A 21,443-nucleotide genomic window follows, 5' to 3' on the forward strand; every position below is an offset into this window, starting at 1 on the left:
AATAAATAAATAAATAAATAAATAAATCAAGCGGGATCAGACTGGGCTAAGCCTGCAGTGTAGACGCCCCCCATATCTGGAGCCTAGCAGGAGATCGGGGCCAAACTCTTAGCCGTGGGACTCCTGGAGCAGCCTTAGCAAGCCTGGCTGCCTCCGCCCCGAGCGGCTAATGTTCGGACTGCACTCCGGAGCGGACGCTCTGCCCCATCCGCGGCCTGTTTGTTTCTCACTGGTGTTGGAGACGGACTTCCCCATGTCGGCCAGGGAGCGGTGGATGGGCTTCTTGGTCTGGTGCCGGTGTTTCCTCAGCAGAACGTAGCTGATCTTCTCCTTCAGCTCCGGCTTCAGCAAGCCGTCCTCTATCTGCTTGTCAATCACGTCGTCTGCAGGGAAGGAAGGAAGGAAGGAAGGAAGGAAGGAAGGAAGGAAGGAAGGAAGGAAGGAAGGACACTTACTGTTATTCTCATCTGTCTACTATTGAGACCAATATTAATTTCCAGCTTCCATACAGGAGAGTGAACAAAAAAACTGGATGGTTTTGATGGTCAGCAGCTAGCGCAGAAATTGCTAGGAAGAGGGAAGTTGACCTAAGGACCGTCATACGTGTCTGGGGTGAATAGAGTGCCCACTATTATTGTTGTTGCTATTATTATTATTATTATTATTATTATTATTATTATTATTATTATTATTATATTTATACTCTGTTTTATCTCTCCAGAAGGAGACTCAAAGTGTCTATGTATCTATTATTATTATTTATACCTTATTTATATCTCGCCTGCAGGATACTCAGGAGCTATATATCTATTATTATTATTATTATTATTATTATAAATTATAAATAATAATAATAATAATAATAATACCTTGCTTTAACTCACCTGAAGGATACTCAAAGCAACTATGTATTTTTTATTATTATTATTATTATTATTATTATTATTATTATTATTATTATTATTATTATGTTTATGTTTATCTCTCCAGAAGGAGACTCAAAGTGGCTATGTATCTATCTATTATTATTGTTATTATTTATACCTCACTTTGTCTCTCCTGCAGGATACTCAAAGTGGCTATTATTATTATTATTATGTTTATCTCTCCCGAAGAAGACTCAAAGTGGCTATGTATCTATTATTATTATTATTCTATTTATTTATTTATACCCTGCTTTATCTCTCCAGATAAAGAGATAAGAGATTATTTAATTATATTTTATTATACTATTATTCTTATTGTTCTTATTATTATATTATATTATATTATATCACTATTACTACATTGTGATTATTACCGGTGGTTTGGAACTGTGGGAATTGAAGTCTGCCTGTGCCTTTAATGATGTTTTAAGTCTTACACACAGTGCATAACGCTGTTTTTTAAAACCCACTTTTTAACGGTTTAGACCCAAATGTATGTCTTACTGGTCCTTTGAATGCTGGTCATTGACCAAAATAAGAATGTTCTATCTCTTCCATCTCCAAGCCCAAAACACCTGGGTGGAAGGCCAAAGTTGGCCCATGTCCACCGGGCCGTAAGTATATATCAAACCCTGCAATTCAGGCGGAGAGGGTGGATCAAGGGTTGCAATAACAACAATGGGGAAGAAATACCGATGATCTGCGGCAAGGAGTATCCGTCGAGGTCGAGGAGGACGGTGCCGGTCTGGAGGCAGGTGCGGAGCTCGAAGAGGCTGTGCAGGGACAGCGTGGACACGTGCGGCTTGCTCCACCGCTCCCCGCCCTCCTCCACCTTCTCCTCAAACTTGATCCACCTGGAACACAGGACGGAGACAGACACAGCGTGTTATCTGAGGACACAGAAAGGCTCGACCACTCCAACAACGATCACGTCAGACGGCACAGAGCAGCCATTGAAATCCACAAGAAGCACGTGGACAACTTCAAGAGAAAGGAGGAAACTATGAAAATGAACAACATTTGGCCACCAGTATTAAAAAAAACTCCAAAATCAGAACAGTAAATAAGGAGCAGCACTCTAAAAACAGAAGAATTCTGTTAGGGGCAGCTAACAACTCTGAACAAAGGATTCCGCCAGACAGGAATCAATCAGGGGCAGCTAACGACTCTGAACAAAGTATCTCCACCCAGACAGGAATCAATCAGGGGCAGCTAACGACTCTGAACAAAGGATTCCGCCAGACAGGAATCAATCAGGGGCAGCTAACGACTCTGAACAAAGGATTCACCCCAGACAGGAATCAATCAGGGGCAGCTAACGACTCTGAACAAAGTATCTCCACCCAGACAGGAATCAATCAGGGGCAGCTAACGACTCTGAACAAAGGATTCCGCCAGACAGGAATCAATCAGGGGCAGCTAACGACTCTGAACAAAGTATTCCCCCAGGCCAGGATGTGAGGCTGGGAAGGCCATTTAAGGCTAACAAAGGTGATTAATTACAACATTCCCACTGGCCTCCGACAGACAAGAGTTCTTCCCCCCACTCAGGAACTTCCACAGATATATAAGTTATCTCATCATTCCACAGCATCAATCTACATTCGCCCCCTCACCGGACTATAAATCTCATCATTCCACAGCATTAAGCAGTTAAAGTGGGGCCGATCTGCATGGGTTCTGCAGTGCGGATGCCGCCAAGGGCGTTTCGTGGCTGTCCATGTGGACGCTCCGGGCAAGCGAACCGCGATAATCACGACGGGGAAGGAATCCGTGTCATTAGCCGCCTGACCTCAGAGCATTGATCTGCTTTGCGAGCGGCAAAAACGGGGCCTTTGTTCCTCCTGCGCGAGAGGCTCAGCCGGGATCCCGTATTAATGCCGCTAATACTAATAATAATGCAAAATAATGGGCCAGAAGGAGGAGGACATTCCAAGTGGATTTCATTTGCGCTTCAAAGGGAAGCAAAGCTCCAATAAGCCCACATTCAACAACGGGAGGGATCCGAAAGCATTCTCCGGCGGCGGCATGGGGAGGGAAGGATCCAGCGCAGAGACACACACAACACACACACACAGACACACACAACACGTACAAACAGGCCGCATGCAGCTCCATTGGGGGAAATCCCAAATCAAGGATTCCAAGTTGATTTCAAAAATCAGAACAGTAAATAAGAAGCAACACTCTGAAAACAGAGGAGTTCCTGACATGGCAAACAGGGGCAGCTAATGACTCTGAACAAAGGATGCCCCCAGGCAGGAAAAGCCAGGAGATGAAGCTTTTCAATGTTAATTAAGGTGATTAACTACAACATTCACACTGGCCTCCAACTTGACAAAGAGTTCTTCTCTCACCCTGGACTTCCCACAGATATATATAAACCTTCCTTGCTTAGTTTCTCCATATCTCACAACCTCTGAGGATGCCTGCCATAGAGGTGGGCGAAACGTCAGGAGAGAATGCTTCAGGAACATGGCCAGACAGCCCGGAAAACATACAACAACCCTGTGATCCAGCTTTGCTTTAAAGAAAACTACTGGAGGAGCTCTCCAAGGTGCTGAAATCTACCAGCAAACCAGGTTCAGCACCTTGGAGAGCTCCTTGAAGGCTGTTAGGACTGGTGGGAGTTGCAGTCTTCAAGACAGCCAAGGATTTGCGGTACCTGGCGGACTCCTTCCACTCCATCTCCTCCCCGTCGTGTTGCAGGGTGTCCATCTCCGTGAAGAGCGTGGGGTTCGGAGGCTCATCGTCTTCTCCAAGGATGTAGCGGAGCCGCTCCGCCGCCGGAGACACTGAACCGGAAAGGAGAAACACACACACACACACACACACACAGAAAAGAAGTCAGGCAGGTCTGGCTCACAGGTGCGTCTCACCTGGAGACTTGGAAGGGTTTCCTGACCAGGGTTCCAGGAGCTCATCTCCACTATTAGATTAATGCAGTTTGACACCGCTTTCACCTCCCAATACTCCAGAATCATGGGAGTTGCCTTTTGCACAACCTGGGAGACCTTGCAAAACGACAACTCCCGGGACTGCACTGCCTTGAGTGAAAGGGGTGTCCAAGTGCCTTCACTCTGCAGAGACAAATGCTCTCCGGTTAAAACCTTGTTATGGAACCAGGACTTTCCTGAGATCATCATTTGGCAATGGCCAGGTGGACACTTCCTCTCTATCTGTCTTTCATATCTCCATCCATCCATCCAACCATCCATTTATCCTATCTATCTATCTATCTATCTATCTATCTATCTATCTATCTATCTATCTATCTATCCAACCTTCCAATCTATATATTTTTCATTCCGGCTGTTATGAATTGTGCATCCATCCATTCATTTATCCATACCTCTATCTATTTATTTAACCCTCCTATCTATCTATCTTTCATATCTCCATCCATCCATCTATATAATAATAATAATAATAATAATAATAATAATAATAATAATAATAATAATAATGTTTATTTATTTCCCGCCTCCATCTCCCCCGAAGGGGACTCGGGGCGGCTTAGAGCAAAATCAAAATACAGGCGATGATAAAATATGAAACATCAAAGGACAACAACAAAAACCAATAATAAAATATACACAATAGGCGGAAAAACACAACGAGGAATTAAAACATCAAATTAAAAACAATGAGGTTGCAATAGATAAGCAAGGTGCACATTATGAGTAACAATATCTCTATCTGTCTATCTATTTATCTTTCATATCTCCATCCACCCATCAATCCATTCATCCATATCTCTATCTGTCTATCCGACCGTCCTTTCTACCTATCTGTCTATCTATCTATCAGCAATGGCCAGATAGATACTACAGTAGAGTCTCACTTATCCAACATAAACGGGCAGGCAGAACATTGGATAAGTAAAAATGTCGGATCATAAGGAAAAGCCTATTAAACGTCAAATTACGTTATGATTTTACAAATTAAGAAACAAAAATCATGTTTTACAACAAATCAACAGAAAAAGCAGTTCAACTTGATATTAACTTAGGGTCCTTCCCATCCCAAATTGACCTCCAATGAATTTGTAGCATTTTATCTGTTATCTTGAGTTTACAACTTATAACAAAGTGCACTTTAGCTAGTCTATTACTCAACCTTGCTGTTTTTAATTCCGTGTTTTATTAAGTGGGTTTTTATTTTCATAGGTTAATGTTTAAATTTTATAATTGGTGAATGTTTTTGTTTACTGATGTATTGTTTATTGTCACTGTTTTTATCTGATATTATCTGTGAGCCACCCCGAGTCCCCTTCGGGGGAGATGGAGGCAGGGTATAAATAAACTTCTTCTTCTTCTTCTTCTTCTTCTTCTTCTTATTATTATTATTATTATTATTATTCAATACATGGTAACATTATGTAGTAATTACTGTATCTACGAATGTAGCACCAAAACATCACAATGTATTGAAAACATTGACTGCAAAAACATTGACTACTAAAAGGCAGACTGCATTGGATAATACAGAACATTGGATGAGCGAAGGTTGGATAAACTGTATAATTTAGAAGCCCCTGGTGGCACAGCGTGTTAAAGCGCTGAGCTGCTGAACTTGTTGACTGAAAGCTTGGTGGTTTGAATCCAGGGAGCGGAGTGAGCTCCCGCTGTTAGTCCCAGCTTATGCCAATCTAGCACTTCGAAAACATGCAAATGTGAGTAGACCAATAGGTACTGCTCCAGTAGGAAGGTAATGGCACTGCATGAAGTCATGCTGGCCACATGACCTTGGAGGTGTCTACGGACAACGCCGGCTCTTTGGCCAGAGACATTGGTCACGACTGGACTTCATTTCAGGGGAAAACCTTTACCTTTACCTAATGGTATCCTTTTGGAATTCTATTTCGGACCAGCAAATTTTTAACACGAAATAACTCTTTTATGGATAACCTTAATGGCCTGAGGGTCAGGGGATTTTTTAATAATAATAATAATAATAATAATAATAATAATAATAATAATAATAATACTAAACTTTATTTCCATCCCGCCCCCTCTCTGAATGGACCCGGGGCGGCTTACAACAATAAATATAAAATCAAACAAGCATAAAAACGTAACACATAATGGCAAAATAAAAAAAAAACATTGCAAACTAAACTAACAATATCATAGTGACATACACAGATCATGGGATAATGTTTTAATGTATTAATTTGTTAAATTTGGCCGATGTTGTGTGCATTACTTTGCTTATATGATGTTTATTTATGTCGTGTAATTTTGTGGTTTTCGACCATTGTACGCTGCTTTGAATCCCACCCAGGGGAAAAAAGCGGGATACAAATAGATAAACAAATAAATAAATAGATGTACTGTGAGCATGCTTCTTCCACTGCATGGCACCAACAACAGTGATATGCGCCTTAATTTCAGTACTACCAAAACGACCATCAAGAGGACATAAAATAACACCTTCCCCCCATTTTTGGGAAGGGGTTCCAGCGGTTGCAGGAGAGGCTTTTCCGCCTTTTGCCCGTTTTCCCGTTCCAGAAAGCGGCCTGGAGCCAGCCATTGTTCGGGGCCTCCAACGCCAAGGCTGTTCTGGAGGTTAAGAAGCTATTTGGGGTAGGACCTCATTAAAAAACAATATGCCCATTCAGGGCCCATCAGAATAAAAAGGGGATTAAGGGAGAGAGAGAGGGGCCAAGAGCCTCGCTCGCTCGCTTGGGTTTCTTTTCCCTTTTGCCAGGAGGGAGGAAACCTGCATCCGGGATCAAGGAGAAGCCCAAACGGCCAGGAAGGGACCGCTCTTTGGTGCAAAACCCAGGGAAGATCTCCTCCCCTGCAAAAGGGAACCCTGCATGGAAAGGCGCCTGCAAAATGCACCTGATTTCAGGCAGCAAAGCCCGTCGTGCAATAAGATCGTAAGGAATAGTCAGTGGAACAACTACGGACTTGATTTTGGAAGGTGTGATCAATCTTTGCTTGGAAAAGTCCAGAAGTCCAGCTAGAAAGGCCGTCAATCTTTGCTCAGAAAGGTCCTGAACCTAGAGTTAGAATGATTTAGTCAATCTTTAGTTCAAAAGGCCCAGAAGTCCAGCTAGAAAGACCACCAATCTTTGCTCAGAAAGGTCCAGAAATCCAGATAGAAAGGCCATCAATCTTTTTTTGAAAAGCTCCAGAAATCCAGATAGAAAGGCCATCAATCTTTGTTTGGAAAACTCCAGAAGTTCAGCTAGAAAGGCCGTCAATCTTTGCTCAGAAAGGTCCCGAACCTAGAGTTAGAATGATTTAGTCAATCTTTAGTTCAAAAGGCCCAGAAGTCCAGCTAGAAAGGCCATCAATCTTTGTTTGGAAAAGTCCAGAAATCCAGCTAGAAAGGCCATCAATCTTTGCTTGAAAAGGCCCTGAACCTCCAGTTGGAATGATTTGGTCAATCTTTGGTTTGAAAAGCCCAGAAGTCAGCTAGAAAGACCATCAATCTTTGGAAAGATCCAGAAGCCCAGCTAGAAAGGCCATTAGTCTTTGCTTAGAAAGGTCCAAAACGTCAAGTCAGAATGTTTTTGTAAGTCTTTGCATCCAAAAGTCCAGAAGTCTGGCTAAAAGAACCACCAGTCTTTGCTTGGAAAGGTCCAGAACCTCAAGCTAGAATGTTTTTGTAAGTCTTTGCACTCAAAAGTCCAGAAGTCAATCTCGAAAGGCCATCTTCTCTTGCAAAGCGAACGCCTTGCTTGACCTGGCTTTGGCAGACCCTCCGGCCGATCCTTGCTCCGTCTTCGTTCTCCAAAGCTCCTTAAAGGCCCGGCCGGGACGCCTCGGTGATACAAGCCCTAAACCGGGACTAAGCCGGGCCGAGCCTTTGATGTGCACTAAACCCTGGAAGATAGCACCTTTGGCCGCCCGGCCGGCGGTTTGACTTTAAGGCTCTTAGTCGGCTTAAGTGGGCTTAGTCCTTAATGCCGTGGACATCCTATTCTTTCTGGGAATTAGCCGGCCTTTGTTCTTCCCGCTTGAAAGCAACGCACCTTCCCCAGAAGCTCCGGCATCCACGGATTCGGGGTCCACTGCATTTCTAACGTGAACTCCAAACGGTAACGTTGCCTTGAAATAATCTGGAAGGAATGTCCAAACATGCATGTGTCCCAATGCCATTGCAAACGGAAAGCCCCACATTAAAGGAAAAGTAAAGGTTTTCTACTGACGTGAAGTCTACTCGGGTCCGACTCTGAGGTTGGTGCTCCGAAGAGCCAGCGTTGTCCACAGACACCTCCAAGGTCATGTGGCCGCTGGCATGACTGCATGGAGTGCCGTTACCTTCCTGCTGGAGCAGTACCTATTCATCTACTCACATTTACATGCTTTCGAGGGCTGGGCTTTAGCACAGCTGGCAAATCACCCACAGCAATAAGATCTACCAGCCGAAAGGTGGCCAGTTCGAAGCCCAGTTGGGTTGAGCACTCAACCGTCAATCCCAGTTCAGTTTACCTAAAACAGTTTAGAGCTGAAAGTGGAGAAATTAGGTGCCGCTAATCAGTGGGAGAGGCATTTTACGACACCAGAAAGAACAAGACCAGAAAGGAAGGTGGAAGGAGGAAGTCCTGGTGGCTCTTCGTCATAGAGAATGGAGCAACAGCGCCCCCCTGTGGCTGAATCCGGACTCAACCTCCAAGGCATCGAAACTGGACTTTGAGACAACATACCTCCTTTCTGTCTGTTCTGTCCTGTCCTATCTGTCCAAGCGGCATTGAATGTTTGCCGTGTATGTTTGCCGTTGGGGGGGATAGGGCGGAATATAAATAAAGTGTTGTTGTTACTATTATTATTATTATTATTATTATTATTATTATTATTATTGTTATTCGAACTGCTAGGTTGGCAGAAGCTGGGGCTAATGGCGGGAGCTCACCCCACTCCCTGGATTTGAACTGCCAACCTCTCGGTCGGAAAGTTCAGCAGCTCAGGGGTTTAACCCGCTGTGCCACCGGGGGCTCCCCCACATTAAAAGCGCCCCATAACAGCCCTCCACCAGGGAAGCAAACAAAGGACTGAGCAAAGTCGAGGTTCCCTTCCTGGTCCTCCTTCTTCTCCCCGGCTTAAGGCCTAAGCCGATCTGTCTACGCGCAGCCTGTAATCTCGGTGGCCGGGCGGAGGCTTTGTGCTTTACGGGGGTCTCCCTGCAAAAGGGCCCACCTCTTACACCCTACAGTGGAGAGTATTTGGGGGTCACCCCACCCCCCTGCCTTGCCTGGAAGCCTCTTTGCATCGGGGTCTCCGAGAGCGGCAAGAAGTTACTTGCAACATTATGCAGAGCCCCATTCCGACATCAACGCTGGCACTTTTGCACAGTGTCTCCTGGTGCCGTTCGACTAGGCAGACCTTTTGGGAGAATCAAAGGAAGCAGCCTCTCCATTTCTCTTCCATCTCAACGTCAATAATAATAATAATAATAATAATAATAATAATAATAATAATAATAGGTTTCTATAATAGGTAAAGGTTTCTCCTGACGTTAAGTCCAGTCGTGTCCGGCTCTGGGGGTTGGTGCTCATCTCCATTTCTAAGCCAAAGAGCCGGCATTGTCCTTAGACACCTCCAAGGTCACATGGCCATTATGGCATGACTGCATGGAGCACTATTACTTTCCCACCAGAGCAGTACCTATTATTCTACTCACACTCTGGGGGTTGGTGCTCATCTCCATTCCTAAGCCGAAGAGCCGGCGTTGTCCATAGACACCTCCAAGGTCATGTGCCAGCATGACTGCATGGAGCGCCATTACCTTCCCGCCGGAATGCAGTACCTATTGATCTACTCACACTTCTGGGGGTTGAGGCTCATCTCCATTCCTAAGCCGAAGAGCCGGCATTGTCCGTAGACACCTCCAAGGCCATGTAGCCACTGGCATGACTGCATGGAGCACTGTTACTTTCCCGTTGAAGCGGTATCTATTGATCTACTCACATTTGCATATTTTCGAACTGCTAGGTTGGCAGAAGCTGGAGCTAACAGCAGGCGCTCACTCCACTCCCCGGATTCGAACTGCCGACCTTTCAGTCAGCAAGTTCAGCAGCTCAGTGGTTTAACCCGCTGCACCACTGGGACTCCCAATAATAATAATAACAATAATAATAATAATATTTTGTGCTCTTCGATGCCTCAGCCCAACACTCAAAGCAGTAAATGGTGCTGCTTCCCATATGGCGACACTCTTCTAGTGTTTTCTCAGTAAAACTCGGAAGGAGGTTTCCTACCATTTTGGCTGAGAGAGTGTGACCTGCCCAAGAGGTTTCCCAGCCAAGCGGGGCCTCCAACCTTGAAGCCAAATTGGAAGCTGGTGGAGAAAGGCCCTCCAAGGTGAACACCGAGGGTGCATCTGCACTCTAGAATTAACGCAGCTCGACGCCATTACAAAACCACCAAACTGCATTCATTCCGCAGTGTTGAGACACTCCTAGAGACCTCACTCACCAAACTACGACGCTCAGGATCCCATAATGAGGATTGAAAGTGTTTCTGAACTGCATCAGTTCTACCGTGTAGTCACACTCTCTGGTGAAACTTCAAAGAGAAACTGATCCCGAACTGAACAACCTTGCCAAGCGCAACGTTGCACAAAATGCAAGAAAAAGCGGGTTTTCCTACCTGGAGACATTTGGAGCTTTTCGCCCATGTTCACCTCCGACCAAAGGGACTTCCACACGTCGGCACAACTTTCCTCGAGCCCGGAGCCCCGCTTTCCGCCTTCCCCAAAAGCACAAGGGAATAATAATGCCTCCCAACTTATTTTACCCAGCCAGTCTGGTTAAACTCCGCCGCTTCATAAGCAGATTATAGGGCCCAGGAAGCCCTTTCCTTCGCTCTCATGACATGAAGTTACCAAATCAACGCGGTCCCGAAGGAAAGAGGAGGAGGCGTTTGCAAGGCGGACGGAAGGAGGGGAACCAAGGGGGGGGGAGGGGGGAGGAGACCACCCAAGCACAGGTGCATTCCCTAAACATGCACCTTGCACTTGGCCTTCAAAAGCACCCTCCACAGAAGGAATGTGCCCTCAAAGCTTCATCCATGGATACATCTGGCTTGGTTGGTTGAACCCCAAATGGTGCAGGGACCAACCTTAGATCCACCACCCAGCCATCTAGTATTATTTATTTATTTATTTATTTATTTACAATTTATTTATATTCCGCCCTTCTCACCCTGAAGGGGATTCAGGGCGGATCACATTACACTAATAAGGCAAACATTCAGTGCCTTAACATAGAACAAAGACAGAGACAAACGCAGGCTCTGAGCTGGCCTCGAACTCATGACTTCTTGGTCAGAGTGATTTGTTGCAGCTGGCTTCAGTTGGCTGCTCACCAGCTTGCGCCACAGCCTGGGCTGTGGCGCAAGTATCTATCCAGCCATCCATCCAGCCATCCATCCAGCCATCTCTCCCTATCTATCTATCTATCTATCTATCTATCTATCTATCTATCTATCTATCTCTCTCTATCCAGCCATCTCTCCATATCTATCTCTACCTACTTGCCTTTCGGAAAGCCTGCAAAACCTTGCTCTTCCGACAAGCTTTTGATGGGTGAAAAACCTGGAGCTATGTCTGTTTTTATTGTTGTTTTTGTTGTTGTTTTTATTGTTGTTTTTATTGTTATTATTGTTATTTTAAAGCTAAGTGTATTGTTTTAATCTATTTTTGTAAACCGCTCCGAGCCAAACTGGGAGTAGCGGTATACAAGTCTAATAAATAAATCTATCTATCTATCTATCTATCTATCTATCTATCTAGATGAATGGTCATGAGTTTTCTTGTTTTTCTGTCCAAATTGTCCAGTTCCGCCTGTGTCCAATTTATAATGCCAGCAGTATATCTTACGCAAGGTATTATTATTATTATTATTATTATTATTATTATTATTATTATTATTGCTTTTCCTGCCTAGCAGAAATGTGGTTGGACTGGATGGCCTTTGGGGGGGTCTCTTCTAACTCTAGGATTCTATTATTACTACTATTTTTATTATTAATTGGCAGCTGGATGGCCACCTGTGGGAAGGGATCGGATGGTGCTTTTCCTGCCAGGCAGAATAGGGTTTGACTGGACGGCCTTTGGGGGACTGTGGGTGAACCCCCTCTTCCCGAGGGTCTCTGTGCTGTTGGCTGGCGCTTGGCCTGGGCGGCCACTTTGTGCTGCGGCCCCTGCGCTGCTGCCCCTTGTGCCCCTTGTTTTGCAAAACCCAAGCAAAGTTCCTCCATGGAAAGCAGACAACTATTTTGGTATGCAAAACGCTAAGCTTGGCTAAGGAGCTTACGGGCGGGCGGGCCAGCAAACGAACAAATGAACGGATTGGTTTCTGCCTCGCTCTCCACAAAAAGGGAGCCCGGCCTCCTCGCCATCCGCACTCGCTCCTTTGGGTCCAGGGGGACAGGACCCCCCTTCCCTTCTTGCCCCCTCCTGTGTGACCTGCCCCTTCCATTGCAAACACTATGCGGTCCTGGGCCAAGGCCACTCTGTTGAAGTCCGGCTAGAAAAAGGAGAGACGGAGGACAGAACCCGTCTCCACCGCTGGCATCAGGCAACCTGCCATCAGACTGAGAAGCCTTCCTTCCTTCCTCCCTCCCTCCCTTCTTGCCTTTCTTTCTTCTCTCCTTTCTTCTCTCCTTCCTTCCTTCCCTTTTTCTTTCCTTCCTTCCTTCCCTTTTTCTTTCTTTCCTTCCTTCTCTTTTTCCTCCCTCCCTCCCTTCTGTCATAGTATTTCCCTTTCTTTCTTCTCTCCTTTCTTCTCTCCTTCCTTCCTTCCTTCTTCTGTGACTGGTTTATTTTAAAAATTCTCCCTTAATATCTCCCATCAATACTTAGTTCTGATTTCCAACTGCAGGGGAGGAATGGTAGTCATAACAGCAGCAGCAGCAGCAGCAATAATAATAATAATAATAATAATAATAATAATAATAATAATAATTGCACAGACAGACTACAAACAGAGGCACAACTATGTGGCCCAAATGATCCATTGGAACTTATGCCTCAAGTACCACCTCCCAGCAGCAAAGAACTGGTGGGATCACAAACCTGCAAAAGTATTGGAAAATGAGCACGCAAAGATACTGTGGGACTTCCGAATCCAGACTGACAAAGTTCTGGAACACAACACACCAGACATCACAGTTGTGGAAAAGAACAAGGTTTGGATCATTGATGTTGCCATCCCAGGTGACAGTCGCATTGACGAAAAACAACAGGAAAAACTCAGCCGCTCTCAGGACCTCAAGATTGAACTTCAAAGACTCTGGCAGAAACCAGTGCAGGTGGTCCCGGGGGCGATGGGCACACTGGGTGCCGTGCCAAAAGATCTCAGCCGGCATTTGGAAACAATAGACATTGACAAAATTATGATCTGCCAACTGCAAAAGGCCACCCTGCTGGGATCTGCACGCATCATCCGAAAATACATCACACAGACAGTCCTAGACACTTGGGAAGTGTTCGACTTGAGATTTTGTGATATGAAATCCAGCATATCTATCTTGTTTGCTGTATCATAATAATAATAATAATAATAATAATAATAATAATAATAATACAATAGCTTTTCAGTTGACCCATGGCACCCATGAGGATTGGTAAACATTGAATAAATAATAATAGGAATAACAACAATAATAATGATTATGTAAACTCTCAGTCAAATGGTACTCATGCAGATTGGTAGATGTTGGAGTAATCATAATAATACTATAGCCTCTCAGTTAACCCATGGCACTCATCAGGATTGGTAGATGTTTGATCAACAACAACAACAATAATAATAATAATAATAATAATAATAATAATAATAATAATAATAGGAATAACAATAATAATAAGGAAGACGTAGTTAGATTCTCACTTAACCCATGGCACCCATGGGGATTAGTAGATGTTGCAACAACAATAACAACAACAACAATAATAATAATGCATCATTATTAGCATTGTTAGTTGCTTTGGGTATCTTTTTATTATTGTTATTAATTTGTTTTTCTTTTAATTATTACTTATTTCTTCACAAATTTATTGCCAATGGCTAGCTTGTTGCTTTTTTTTGTTTCTTTCCTTCCTTGTATACTGCGTCATGGAAACCTGGAGTTGGAAAGAGACCCCAAAGAGGGCCATGCCGTCCAACCCCCTTTATTCTGCCAGGCTGGAAAGGCACAACCAAAACCTTCCTGACAGATGGCCATCCAGCCATCCAAAGGAGGAGCCTCCACCAGACTCTGAGAGCCCTTCCATACAATCCAGAATATCAAGGCAGGTAATCCACAATATGTGCTTTGAACCAGGCTGTCTGAGTCCACACTGTCATATAATCCAGTTCAGTGTGGATTTTATGCAGCTGTGTGGAAGAGGCCTGAGGCAGAGAGTTCCACTGTTGGGCAGCTCTTTGATTAGGAAGTGCTTCCTAACGTTCAGGTGGGAAAGTGAGGAATAAAAGGCAATCCATACAAGGCCAGAAAGGCAAAGGTCCCAAGTGTTGCCCGATGTGGGCCCGCCCCACCCCCGGCCCCACTCACTGGTCCGGCTGGCACTGTCGTTCCCGTTCTCGTAGCCCATGCGCCCGCCCTCGTCCGTGTCGGACCGGTCCTGCCGCTCGTAGTGCCTCTCGCTCTCTGTGACCTTGTCCCGGCTGGACACTGACCGCCTCCGGCGCCGCTTCCTCCGGTATCCGCGAGGGACGGGGACCCCGATGTAGATGGAGTGGAAGTCTGGGAGGAGGGCAGGTTAAACATGAGCCAACAACGTCATGCAGCAGCTCAAAAGGCCAATGGGATTCTGGGCTGCATCAGAAGGAGCCGAGTGTCCAGATCGAGGGAAGCCATGGCGCGCCTCTCTATTCTGCTTTGGTCAGACCTCTTTACTTGGACAATAATAATAATTATTATTATTATCATTATTATTTTATTTTTGTACCCTGCCACCATCTCCCCAGAGGGACTCGGGGCGGCTCACAGATATAAAATCAGCATACAGTGATATCAAATATAAATATCAAATACAAAAACACACAAATAAATTTAAAAGGCATTTAAAAAAATCACAATCATTATGAAACACATGAAAAACACAGCAATAAGAACATAAAATGAGCTGACTATCTGATGACTGATTGCAAGTACAAGGAATGGGGATCTGAGAATCCTGATTATATGTTTGTATATATTACAACGGTGAACATTAAAGCCTCTGGATATTTTGGATGAAAACCTGAATCCATGAGTTTACTAAAGCGTGTGTAGATAAGCAGAGGCGGTTCAACCGCTAGACCAGGGGTCCTCAAACTTTTGAAGTGGAGGGCCGATTCATGGTCCCTCAGATTGCTGAGGGGCCGAATTATCATTTGAAAAACAAAAACGAACAAATTCCTATGCTCACAGCACATGTATTATTTATAATGCAAAAAAAAAAACCCCAACATTTATTTATTTACAGTATTTACTACATTTATACCCCACCCTCTCTCATCCCGAAGGGGACTCAGAGCAGCTTACAAGTTGTATGTACATACAATATATTATATTATTAGCATAGCACAATATTAGCATTATATATTACTATATTCTACTATACCATTATAACGTAATATTATTAGTAACATTACATTTAATATATAATATATAATTAATATTATTATATTATACAATATTATTATATTGTATTACAGTAGAGTCTCACTAATCCAAGCCCCGCTTATCCAAGCCTCTGGATAATCCAAGCCATTTTTGTAGTTAATGTTTCCAATATATCGTGATATTTTGGTGCTAAATTCGTAAATACAGTAATTACAACATAACATTACTGCGTATTGAACTACTTTTTCTGTCAGATTTGTTGTATAACATGATGTTTTGGTGCTTAATTTGTAAAATCATAACCTAATTGGATGTTTAATAGGCTTTTCCTTAATCCCTCCTTATTATCCAAGATATTCGCTTATCCAAGCTTCTGCCAGCCCGTTTAGCTTGGATTAGTGAGACTCTGCTGTATTATTAGCCGCCCTGAGTCCCCTATTGGGTGAGAAGGGTGGGGTAGAAATACTGTAATAAATAAATAAATATTATATTGTATTACATTATAATATTATTATCAATATTATATGTATACTCAATATATTATATTATTACCATATCATTCATTTACAATATTTCATTTACAATATTAGTAAATGAAAGAACAATACAATATTTAAAAATAAAAATAATTTTAACCAATATACTGTAAACTTATCAGGATTTCAGTGGGAAGTGTGAGCCTGCTTCTGGCCAATGAGATAATCAAGTAGGATTGTTGTTGTTGTGTGCCTTCAAGTCATTTCAGACTTTGGGTGAGCCTAAATCTAAAACTGAGGGTAGGGGCCAGGTAAATGGCCTTGGAGGGCCGCATCCGGCCCCCGGGCCTTAGTTTGGGGACCCCTGCGCTAGACGAACCAGGCACTTGCCTGTGGCGCCAGTCTGTTGGGGGCGCAGTAGAGGCCCACCCCCGCCTCCCCTCGGCTTCGGTCTCTGGGCCCACTCGGCATCCAAGGCCTGCACCCGGCCTCCGGGGCCAGGCCCACACCTATGGCAGGCATCCCCAGAGGTTGTGAGGTCTGTTGGAAGCTAGGTAAGTGGGGTTTATATATCTGTGGAAAGTCCAGGGTAGGAGAAAGAGCTCTTGTCTGTTTGAGGCTAGTGTGAATGTTGCGGTTGGCCAGTTTGATTAGCATTTTATGGCCTTGCAGATTCAAAGCCCGGCTGCTTCCTCCCTGGGGGCATCCTTGGTTGGGAGGTGTTAGCTGGCCCTGATTGTTTCCTGTCTGGAATTCCCCTGTTTTCAGAGTGTTGATCTTTATTTAGGCTTTTTCTTAATCCATCCTTATTATCCAACATTTTTGCTTATTCAACGCTTTTATTTTTCAGTTATTGGTTTTGGGGGTGTGTGTGCCAAAATTCAGTTCGCCTACACTTGAAAATTGCTTTGGGCCTGCCCTGTAGACAAGGCCCAGTGAGGGCCGCTGGACTCTGTAGCATATGTTTGCTGTACTTGTGCTTACTTCTGGGACACTTGCTATCCAGCTTGCAGTTGATCGTGATTTGGAAACTATACATCACTTCATGTGCCAGCATCCTGTGACAAGGGTTATGGGCCCAGTATCCCCCTCCTTGGCAAGAGCCTTGGGAGCTTTATGAAGGGAAGTGCAAACTGTTGGGGAGACGCAGCACGGGAAGGAGAAACCCGTCCCAAAGAGCGATCGAGCAAGCAAGTGAGCCTGCCTACCTTCTTCGTCGTCGTATCTCATCCTGGAGGCGTTGATGCCCCGCTCGCTCAGGGCGTCTTCGTCGTCCATCATGGCTGCACAACGGGCGCTTCGGAGGAATAAAGGTAAATGGGGGAAACATGAAATACTTGTCTGCATTCTGACCCTGGTTTCCCCTTCCATCGACCCTAAATTAGAGCAATGTAACGAAAAAGGCTTTAAGCCACCCACAGTGAAGTTCTTTCATGCGCCGCTGTGGGTCACTCTCGGCACACAAGACACAAAACTCCTCCGGCTTCTTGTTTTTGTCATGTTAAACAAGTTAACACACGATGCCCAGCTAAACCCTAATGGATTGCTTGGGGAGTTTTAGGTTATTTCTATCTCCCCGCCAAAGGGTGCATCCACACAGCAGTAAAAATGCAGTTTGACACCACTTTAACCACCCTGGTTCAATGCTATGGGATCCTGGGAGCTGTAGTTTTTGAAGCTCTTCTCTGCCAAAGCTTGCAAAATGCAACTCACAGGATTCCGTAGCACTGAGCCATAGCAGTTAAAGCAGTGTCAAACTGCACTAAGTCCACATTGCATTGGAGAGACCACACCAGCTCTAGATGATTAAACAGGGTTTTCTGTGGGCAACCAGTTGGCGACTACTGGGTGGAATATGTTCTGTATCAGAAACCAGAGCAGATGTGGTCTATCCAGTGCAATTTTGTGGATCAGCAGCTCAGATAAACAAACCAAAATAAAGTGGACCAAAATATGATTCGTAAGCCTTTTGGTACTAATGTTGGAGAGTGGTCCCTGGTCAAAGTGGTCCCGGGGTCAAAAGGGATTCAGTTTGGTTATCTAGGGTGCTAATTCCGAAAATTGCATTGGAGAGACCACACCAGCTCTAGATGATTAAATAGGGTTTTCTGTGGGTGAGCAAATGGCGACTACTGGATGGCATATGTTCTGTATCAGAAACGAGAGCTGATGTGGTCTATCTGCTTGGATTTTAATGTATTGTCCATTATTTTATTTTGTGTATCATTGAAATGTTTTAAGTTTTTGTCAAATATGTTGTGTCATTGTTTCGGGCTTGTCCCTGTTGTGAGCCGGCCCGAGTCCCTTCGGGGAGATGGGGCAGGATATAAAAATAAAGTTTATTATTGTTATTATTATTATTATTATTATTATTATTATTATTATTATTATTATCATCCAATGCCATTTTCTGAATCAGTGACTCAAATAAACAAACCAAATCTCAAGTTGACCAAAAACTGATTGGTAATCTTTTTGGTATTAAAGTGGGAGAGTGGTCAGAAAAAGGTTAGGAACCACTGATCCAGTCAGTTAGTATGCCTGCCTGCCTGCCTGCCTGCCTGCCTATCCATCCCTCGCTCCCTCCCTCCCTCCCTCCCTCCCTCCCTCCATCCCTCGCTCCATCCTCTTTCTGTTCTTTTCGGACCGGCTGCCCGCCTGCCCGCCTGCCTGTGCTCCACCTGCCCTTCATGGCCGACTGGAGAGGCAACAGTGACCCTCCCTGGCAGCAAAATCAATCTTTCCAAAGTGACTTTGACAGAGAGAGAGAGAGAGAGAGAGAGAGAGAGAGAGAGGGCCCCGCCATCCATCCGTCCGTCCGTCCGTCCGTCCATCCATCTGTTGATCCCACCCCTCCTTTGGCAGTCGCTGCCCAGACCCAGGCCCACTTTTGGGAGGGTCCGGTTGCCCCTTCAGAGGCAGAAGCGCAGGGCTGGCCCCGTGCAAGCGTGAAGGCTGGGCCACCAGAACTGGCTCACCTGGGAGTCCAAGGTGCACTCTAACGGCCGTTGTTGCTGTTTACCATCTATGGTGGCCCCGCTGTGAACCAACCATGGGGCTCCCTTGCCTTCCTCTGAGGCTGAGAGAGTGTGACTCGCACCCAAGGCCAACCAGCAGGCTTCCTTAACAGATCGGGGATTTGATTGCAGGTCTCCCATCGCCCTCTCCAACACTCAAATCCCTATAAGACTCCATCTCAGAGGCATGACCTTGTCAAAGGGTGGGCTGTGGCGCAGGCTTGTGAGCAGCCAGCTGCAGCCGGCTGCAACAAATCACTCTGACCAAGAGGTCATGAGTTCGAGGCCAACTCGGAGCCTGCGTTTGTCTTTGTCTTTGTTCTATGTTAAGGCATTGAATGTTTGCCTTATATAGTAGAGTCTCACTTATCCAAGCTAAATGGGCTGACAAAAGCTTGGATAAGAGAATATCTTGGATAATAAGGAGGGATTAAGGAAAAGCCTATTAAACATCAAATTAGGTTATGATTTTACAAATGAAGCACCAAAACATCATGTTTTACAACAAATTTGACAGAAAAAGCAGTTCAATACGCAGTAATGCTATGTTGTAATTACTGTATTTATGAATTTAGCACCAAAATATCACGATATATTGAAAACATTGACTACAAAAATGGCTTGGATTATCCAGAGTCTTGGATAAGTGAGACTCTACTGTATGTGTAAAGTGATCCGCCCTGAGTCCCCTTCGGGGTGAGAAGGGCGGAATATAAATACTGTACATAAATAAATGAATAAATAAATAAAGACAGTGTGCCGTTGTCTTCCTATGAGGCTGAGAGAGTGTGACCCCATGGGACTTGTGCCAAAACCTAAACTATTCAAGCGACCCCTAATTCCCAACCAATAGCTTGCTTGTGGGATGCAGTATCCGAAGGACCTTCCATACAGCCATCTAAACCATAACATCAAGGCCGATAATATAATATAATATAATATAATATAATATAATATAATATAATATAATATAATATAATATAATAATAATAAAACTTTATTCATACCCCACCACCATCTCCCCGTGGGGACTCGGGGCAGCTTACATGGGGCAGAGGCCCAAACAACATAAGGACAAAATATAAGCAACATAATACAAATCACAATATAAAAAAGATAAAACAGTAATACAATGTATCAATTAAAATAACAATACAAGGATATAAAATTGCATTGAAAACACATAAATGGTAAGACCGTAATAACCCACAATATCTGCTTGAACTGGGATATCCGAGTCCACACTGACAGATAATCCAGTTCACTGTGGGTTTTATACAGCTGTGTGGAAGGGATCCTTCCTAATGAACCAAGTCCCCTTGAACTCCGGGACACTTCACCCTTCCTGCAATTGGACGGACATTGGATGGGGCCAGGCGAGCAAAAGAGGGGATCCGATTGGAGACTTAGGTACCTGTTTTCCACCCCAAAAAAGCAAGGGAGAAGAGAGTACGGACACAACATTTGCCCCACATCAATCTGCTCATTTGCTTTCGGAAAGCAAAACCAGACCCTGTGAAAAAGAGGAAAAGGGCTGAAGGCGGAACTTACCTTGGAAGGAGCGAAGAGGCGACTCAAGGCTCCGGGAGCATCTGGGCAACACCGGGCTTGGGTCTCCGTCCGTCCGGTCCGGAGTGAAGAGAAGGGAGATGGGAGGAGGGGGAGGCAGCGGTGGGTGACGCAGGGGCAGCATTGACTCCCAACGGCCTCCCAGTCGAAGCCCAGATCGATCCCTGGACGGAGTAGAGGCCCCGCGTCACGGCCACCAAAAGCGGGCCAACTGCGGGCGCATCTGCAGGGAAGGCTCTTCAGAACTCATACACTTAGCCATACAAGTCTCTGGCTTGCTGTGAGTTTCTCGGTCTGTATGGACATGTTCCAGCAGCATTCCCTCCTGACGTTTCACCTGCATCTGTGGCAAATGGCATCTTCAGAGTGAAGAAAGTGGAGTGTAGATGTTAGTCTTGTGCATTTGTATAAAATCGTTACCCGCTTCGGTTTGTTCCATTCGTATGGCATCTTCAGAGTGAAGAAAGTGGAGTGTAGATATTAGTCTTGTGCATTTATATAAAATCACTACCCGCTTCGGTTTGTTCCATTCGTATGGCATCTTCAGAGTGAAGAAAGTGGAGTGTAGATGTTAGTCTTGTGCATTTGTATAAAATCACTACCCGCTTCAGTTTGTTCCATTCGCATGGCATCTTCAGAGTGAAGAAAGTGGAGTGTAGATATTAGTCTTGTGCATTTGTATAAAATCACTACCCGCTTCAGTTTGTTCCATTCGCATGGCATCTTCAGAGTGAAGAAAGTGGAGTGTAGATATTAGTCTTGTGCACTTGCATAAAATCGCTATCTATTTCGGTTTGTTCCATTTGTATGGCATCTTCAGAGTGAAGAAAGTGGAGTGTAGATATTAGTCTTGTGTATTTGTATAAAATCGCTACCTGCTTCAGT

At 44.6% G+C, this 21,443-nt stretch overlaps 1 protein-coding gene across 9 annotated transcripts in view; it reads right to left on the minus strand.

The window, feature by feature from the left end:
- Window positions 1–20,814, minus strand: part of slc4a5 (solute carrier family 4 member 5) — a 52,082-nt gene extending 31,268 nt beyond the window's left edge. For 2 of the 9 annotated variants that reach the window (XM_062961072.1, XM_062961079.1), the window contains exons 1-5: window positions 17,181–18,298; window positions 14,441–14,632; window positions 3,592–3,721; window positions 1,620–1,780; window positions 231–383 (exon numbers count right to left, since the gene is read on the minus strand). In XM_062961072.1, the coding sequence (XP_062817142.1) occupies window positions 231–383; window positions 1,620–1,780; window positions 3,592–3,721; window positions 14,441–14,632; window positions 17,181–17,343 (799 nt within the window). In that variant the 5' untranslated portion in view covers window positions 17,344–18,298. Of the gene's footprint in view, window positions 1–230; window positions 384–1,619; window positions 1,781–3,591; window positions 3,722–10,531; window positions 11,292–14,440; window positions 14,633–17,180; window positions 18,301–20,540 lie in introns of those variants that run through there. The other 7 variants (XM_062961075.1, XM_062961074.1, XM_062961078.1 and 4 more) reach the window with 5 other exon arrangements.
- Between the last annotated feature and the right edge of the window lie 629 nt (window positions 20,815–21,443).

The sequence above is a fragment of the Anolis carolinensis genome, unplaced genomic scaffold (genome assembly GCF_035594765.1).
Source record: "Anolis carolinensis isolate JA03-04 unplaced genomic scaffold, rAnoCar3.1.pri scaffold_8, whole genome shotgun sequence".
In the NCBI taxonomy this organism is placed as follows: Eukaryota; Metazoa; Chordata; class Lepidosauria; order Squamata; family Dactyloidae; genus Anolis; species Anolis carolinensis.